Consider the following 6,000-nt stretch of genomic DNA (forward strand, 5'->3'; position numbering starts at 1 on the left):
GAAGATGGACAATCTCTTCCCACAAGATTTACAGCCTCAGAAAGCCTGCTGGAAGGTCAGCTCTGAGTTGACTGGACAGCAGTGAGTTGCTGTTGATATTGCTCTAGTAATTAAATCCGTTTAAAATAATACAAAGAAAGATGTTAATAGGAATGTATAAACAGTCCATGAATAGTCTCTAGTTCATGTGGATATTTATAATATGATAAGGGAACTATTTAAAAATTAGGTTTTTTAATAGATATTCTGGAAAATTTAGTAATGAACTTGGGGGGAAAACTTATGTTTTGACTGTTCCTTCATATCCAAAACTTCCCACTTGTAATCTGCAAAGATTTACATATAAAAAATTTCAACCTATCCAAATTCTCCCAAGCCAAAGGTAGTGTAACCCTGGTCTGTCCACTTTATGTACAGAGGTAACTCGTGGTCTCTGTGAAGCCGAACACTGTGGTACTGATGAGTCAAATTCAAGAATGGTTACCCATGGTGGACAGTGTTTGGTGAAGCTCTTCGATTAAAACAAGCTTGGAAGCAGGAGTGGCATTCGCTTCCACAATAGCTTGCCTTGGGAAACCCATGAACCTGGAAAAAGGACGAAAGTTATACAGGAGGTGTCCAGGACCTTCGTTCATAGGGTCGCTATGAGTCGTGACTCAACAGCACTTAACAACAACAACAACATCCAAATTCTTAAAGACAATGATAAGAACATGGTTATACTCATGATAAAGGGTAGTCTTTTTCACTTAATATGACACTAAAAAGAGCCAGCATATGACCCAGTAATCTCACTTCTAGCTGTTTACTTGAGAGCTGAAAGCAGTAATGTACAGACACATGCACACAAAATGATGACTGCTTCGCAAGCAATTATTGCCAAGGGATGGAAACAACCCCAATGCTTACGGCCAAATGAGTAGACAACACGGTTTATGCAAGCAATGGGATAGCACTCTACTGTGAGAAGAAGTGGAGCCTGGGCACGTGGCACAGCGTGGATGACCCTTAGTGATACTGTGCTGAGGGAAATACGTCCATTACATAGAGGCAAATCCTGATGATCTCACATATGAACAGGCAAGTGTACAGAAACCTGAACTGAACAGTGTTTACATGAGTGATATAAAGGAAAAAGGAGTAAATCTTCACTCAAATAGAAATGAGTTTCTGTTTATGAGAATGGAAAATATGGTTGTGAATGCTGATCATTGCTCCACAACACAATCAACTGGTTTCATTGAACCACACAAGTGAAAAATACTGAGCAGGCAGCTGTTGTGTTACTTACATTTTTACAATTGGGAAAAAAAAAACACTTACTGACAGTACCGACTTTGAAATTAGCTACATCAGAAGACAAGCTGAAACAATCTCCAAGACAGCAGGAAGAAAAGGAAAAAAAACAAAACAAAACAACACAACAACAACAAACAACAAAACCACACTTAGTCATTTGCTAAAAATAAAAAAAAAAAGTAAAAATAGGAATATCAGTGGAGAGAATTACTTTCTGGAAGAAGAAATTAAGAACAAATAAAATAGACATAAAACTTCTAATGAACTAAAAGAAATCTTTTTCAAAAAAGAAACTATGAAACAGCAGAATGAAGGAGCCTAAAGAACTAATGGAAACGAGTTAAGTGATGTATCTGAAGGGACAATTAAATTACAGGTGGAATGGAGACCTCACTGTCTCCCACATCACGTTCCTTTCATGCCTGCATCCATGCAACAGCTAGTTCTCTCTCTACATGCACTGTGGTAGCCTGGACCAGACCCTAGAATAGAAGAGGGACACAGACAAGTGGTGGAAACAGGAGAAGCCTAAAAAAATAGAGTTTAGTTTATAGTAATATCCTGGTGTTCATTTCTTTGGTTGGATAATGCTCAAAGTTACATAAGAGCTTAAAAGTAGGGCAAATTAAGGTGTATGCACATTTGGGGCATTTTTGTAATTCTAAAATCATTCTAAAGGGAAAATGTATTATAAAAAAATAAATTTTCCAAATAATTCCTTGGGTACCATTTTAAAACTTACAATGACTAAAGATTTATTTTTAAGTACAAAACTAGTTTTTTTCTGCATTTAGGACCAATTTATAGCAGGTTTGTTAAAATACTTTAAAATTAGTGTACATTAGTTTAATAATATCTCTCTTTTAGAAAAGATATCTTATGTAATTGTGTCTGTCCCATTTTTCCTTTCATAGTAGCAAAGGGTGGGTGGTTAAAATTCAAAAGCCATTCATAGGGACAAAGAGAGGTAATCTGCTTCCTAAACATTTACAGTCTCAGAAACCCTGTAAGAGAGTTCTGCTCTGTCTACAGAGTTGCTGTGAGTAGGAATTGACTATGGCAATGGGTTAAAGTGCTGTAAATAGAAGCCTTTACAAGCACAGGGTGATCTGCTTGTGAAAAACTGTTCTTCATTTCTACGGTAGACATGACAAAAGTCTGGGCTTCTAACAGCAAGAATTAAATTTAGAGGATTAATAGAACTGTCAGATTTCAGAAGATGTCAGATACTGAGAGAATCAGAACTTCAGATATAAATGAATTCATGGAGCAGAAAATCTAAAGTTAATAATTAAATAGAAAACTCAAAGGGATTTGAATAAGGGAGGAAAAGTTACTGAGATAGAAGGGAGAAAATAAAATAAAGGAAATTAGCAATAAAACTCAAGGTTTATGCTATGCCTAAGGAATTGAGATGTCATAAATTATGGAGTAAGAAAAAATAACAGCAATAAGCATAATGTTGAATTCAATCACATGTCTTTCTAACAGCCTAACAGTGACTCCTGTCATGCAGAGAAGCAACCCTGGGGACCTTGATGATCTGCCTTTTTGTCCCCACCATTTCTCTCAGCCTCTATAGTCTCATCCCTTCCAGTCACCCTCATGCCCACATCATTCCTTAGCCCCTCTGGCCATGGCATTGGCTAGAGTCCTCTTGCTTGAAAGGATCTTCCCAGATATACCCACATGGTTGTTTGGGTGCCAATAAGTCATAGCCACCCTATAAACAACAAATCTGAACCCTGCCTATCCTGTGCCAGTCTCACAATTTCTGACATACTAGAGCCAATTGCTGCAGTCACTGCGTCAATCCGCCTGGATGAGGTTATTCTCTTTCCCTGGTTCTCCTACCTTTCCAAGCACGATGTCCCTCTCCAGGAAACAGCCTCTTCTTGTCACACGCCCAAAACATGTGACACAAAGTTTTATCACCTTTGCCTCCCAGGATCACTCTGGCTGCACCTTCTCCAAGACTTTTCTGTTTGTTCTTTTGTCAGTCCACAGGATATTCCGTACTCTTCTCTAATGCCACAGCTCAAAGGTATCAGTACTTCGGTCACCCTTATTCATTGTCCAGTTCTCAGATCACATCAAATGATTGAAAAGACCATAGCCTGAATCATGTGCACCTTCGTCCTCAAACTAAAATCACTGTTCCTCAATGATTAGGAGAAGTCCCTGACTGCAGACTTTCTTACTTCAATACATCTCCTGTTCTCCTGACTGCTGGTACCAAGGGTGTTGTTGATTGTGGATCCAAGTAAGATGATGCCATTGACAGTTTCAATCTCTTCTCCATCAATGCTGTTGCGTATTGATGCAGGGCTGAGAATTTACCCATAGTTTACTGTTCCTCCTTCATTGGTTTTGCTCAAATGTTTACTTGTCAGTGATTTACTACCATGTTGTTGAGTTTATTTTGACTCATCTTACATATAATAGGATGAAATCCTGTCCAATTATATACCATCGCTATAATCTCCACTGTCCTTAAACCCATTACAACAGCCACTATGTATAAACCCACTAAGCCTCATGTATTTCTCCAGAAATTGGTCTCTCCTGTTAACACGTCCAAGGTATGTGACACAAAGTCTCACCATCTTTGCTTCTAAGGAGCATTCTGCCTATCCTTCCTCCAAAACAGATTTTTGTTGTTCTTTTGGCATTTCACGGTATAGTAAAACTTCTTTGCCAGCACTACACTTCAAAGTATCATTTTTTTTTTCAGTCTTCCTTTTTCTTTTTCCAACTTTCACAGGTCATGTGATGCTTAACATGATACTCTCCGACTCCTCATGCCTTTTTATTTGCTCTTTTCTTGATCACTGCAGAATCCAGCAACTAACATTTAATTTAAGTGCTCAGATGTTTGTGTCTTTGTTCACATGTTGATCCAGTGCCAAGAAGTGTTAGACACATAGTAGGTTCTCAATAAATGAATGAAAAATCAATAGAGAAATATATTTTTATAACTATCATTAGAATAAAAGTAATAAAAGAATGATAACTTTCCAGAGTTCTTTTTCCACGAATTAGAATAAATCTTTTACTTGTTTCATTTCCTGAGTACTTTAGTATTTTTCTATACTGAGATATACTTCTAAAATATTTTTAAAGGGAACTTTAAAAAAAAAAGTCTATGCAAAAAAAATTCAACTCGGGTTCTCATAATGCAATCTGCTGATAAAAATTGCACATATATATATACCTTTGTTTGATCATAATGAGTGGGGGACCTTCATGTTAAAGTTTAATTTTAGCGATGTCAGCAACACCCGGGGTGATCAGACACCCATCTCCAACACAGGAGCCACATACAGGTAGACATTTTAACAAAGACAGTCAACAAAATGAAGCTGCTTTGAGCCAGTCACAATGATTTTCAGTACAATTCACCTCCCAAGGAAACATTCATTTTTTAATGGTGGAACTAAAGCAGGGCTGAAAGAAAGAGCCTGAAAACAGTGGAAAGGAGAGGACAAAAGAGGAAGGATTACTTCAGCAAACATCTGATGATCTTTCAACTATTTGAGTTTTTTTAGGTTAGAAGAAATGAGAAACATGAAATAGGTACCACAGTCTTCATCTGAGAATCTAAGATTCTTCATTTATGAAATTTGTATAAACAGTCAGAAGCCTAGATATGCAGCATTTACAAACAAAGCCAAAGAATGCTTGAAATATCCTCTTCAGAACCAAGTCTCTCTCTCTTTCTCTCTCTCTCTCTCTCTCTCTCTCTCTCTCTCTCTCACACACACACACACACACATACACACACACACTCTTGTCTTTCTCCTCCACACCTCCTTCCCTGTCTCTTTTATCCCCAAGCACATGCCCAGTATTTCTCATGCACACCCAAATCTCTCTCTTACATACCCAATCTTTCATACACACTCAATTTCTCTCTTACACACTCATACACAGTCTCTCTCTCTCATATATACACACACAAAATATTTCTTTCTTCTCAACTGTCTAAATTGTATTACAAACACATCATTTACCAAAACATCATAAAGTATGCTGTAAGCAAATATTTTCTGGAGATAATTTTAAGGAGATGAAATATTTTGAGGCAGAGACCTCGGGATGGGAGGCCCCAGACTGGGGTCCCATCAACACTCACCATGGCTCCTTCACTCCTCCTCTGGGCAACTTCTCGCTGCAGCCTGGCCACAGCCAGCTTCTCCCTGGAGAAACAGAAGCATGTGATTAGCTGGCTGACAATTCCTTGCACAGATTGGCAACATTCTTTGGAAGTCTCCAGAGGAATTCTTTCATGGGTTGAACTCACTTCCTCCACTATCCTTTTGATAAATATTTAAAATAATTAATCATCAGTGCATTGTTTTCATCAAGGATCGAGAAAGAGATCTTTGGACTCAGACTTTATACAATAATAACAAAATAACTACTTAATGGCAAGTTAAGTTTTATTTTATTTATTCTTAAAATAGATTATAGATGAAGTAAAGAATAAACAAATGTTGTTGTTGTTGTTGTTGTTGTTATGTACCGTCGAGTCGCCTACGACTCATAGCGACCCTATGTACAACAACCCTAAACTCCGCTCTGTCCTGTGCCAATCGCACCGTCTCTGACACTCCCATCCCAATTATCCCAGTCACTGAATCAATCCACCTCATAGAGGGCCTTCTTCTCCTGTGCTGTCGCTCCACCCTCCCAAGCATG

The 6,000-nt window shown here is 38.1% G+C and overlaps 1 protein-coding gene across 1 annotated transcript in view; it reads right to left on the bottom strand.

Annotated features, from left to right (window-relative positions):
• NCKAP5 (NCK-associated protein 5) overlaps positions 1–6,000 on the bottom strand; it is a 914,632-nt gene that overhangs the window by 735,196 nt on the left and 173,436 nt on the right. The window contains 1 exon segment of the mRNA XM_006894461.1: positions 5,435–5,498. Within this exon segment, the coding sequence (XP_006894523.1) occupies positions 5,435–5,498 (64 nt within the window).

The sequence above is a fragment of the Elephantulus edwardii genome, unplaced genomic scaffold (genome assembly GCF_000299155.1).
Source record: "Elephantulus edwardii isolate Elephantulus edwardi_28Jun2011 unplaced genomic scaffold, EleEdw1.0 scaffold00143, whole genome shotgun sequence".
Taxonomy (NCBI): Eukaryota; Metazoa; Chordata; class Mammalia; order Macroscelidea; family Macroscelididae; genus Elephantulus; species Elephantulus edwardii.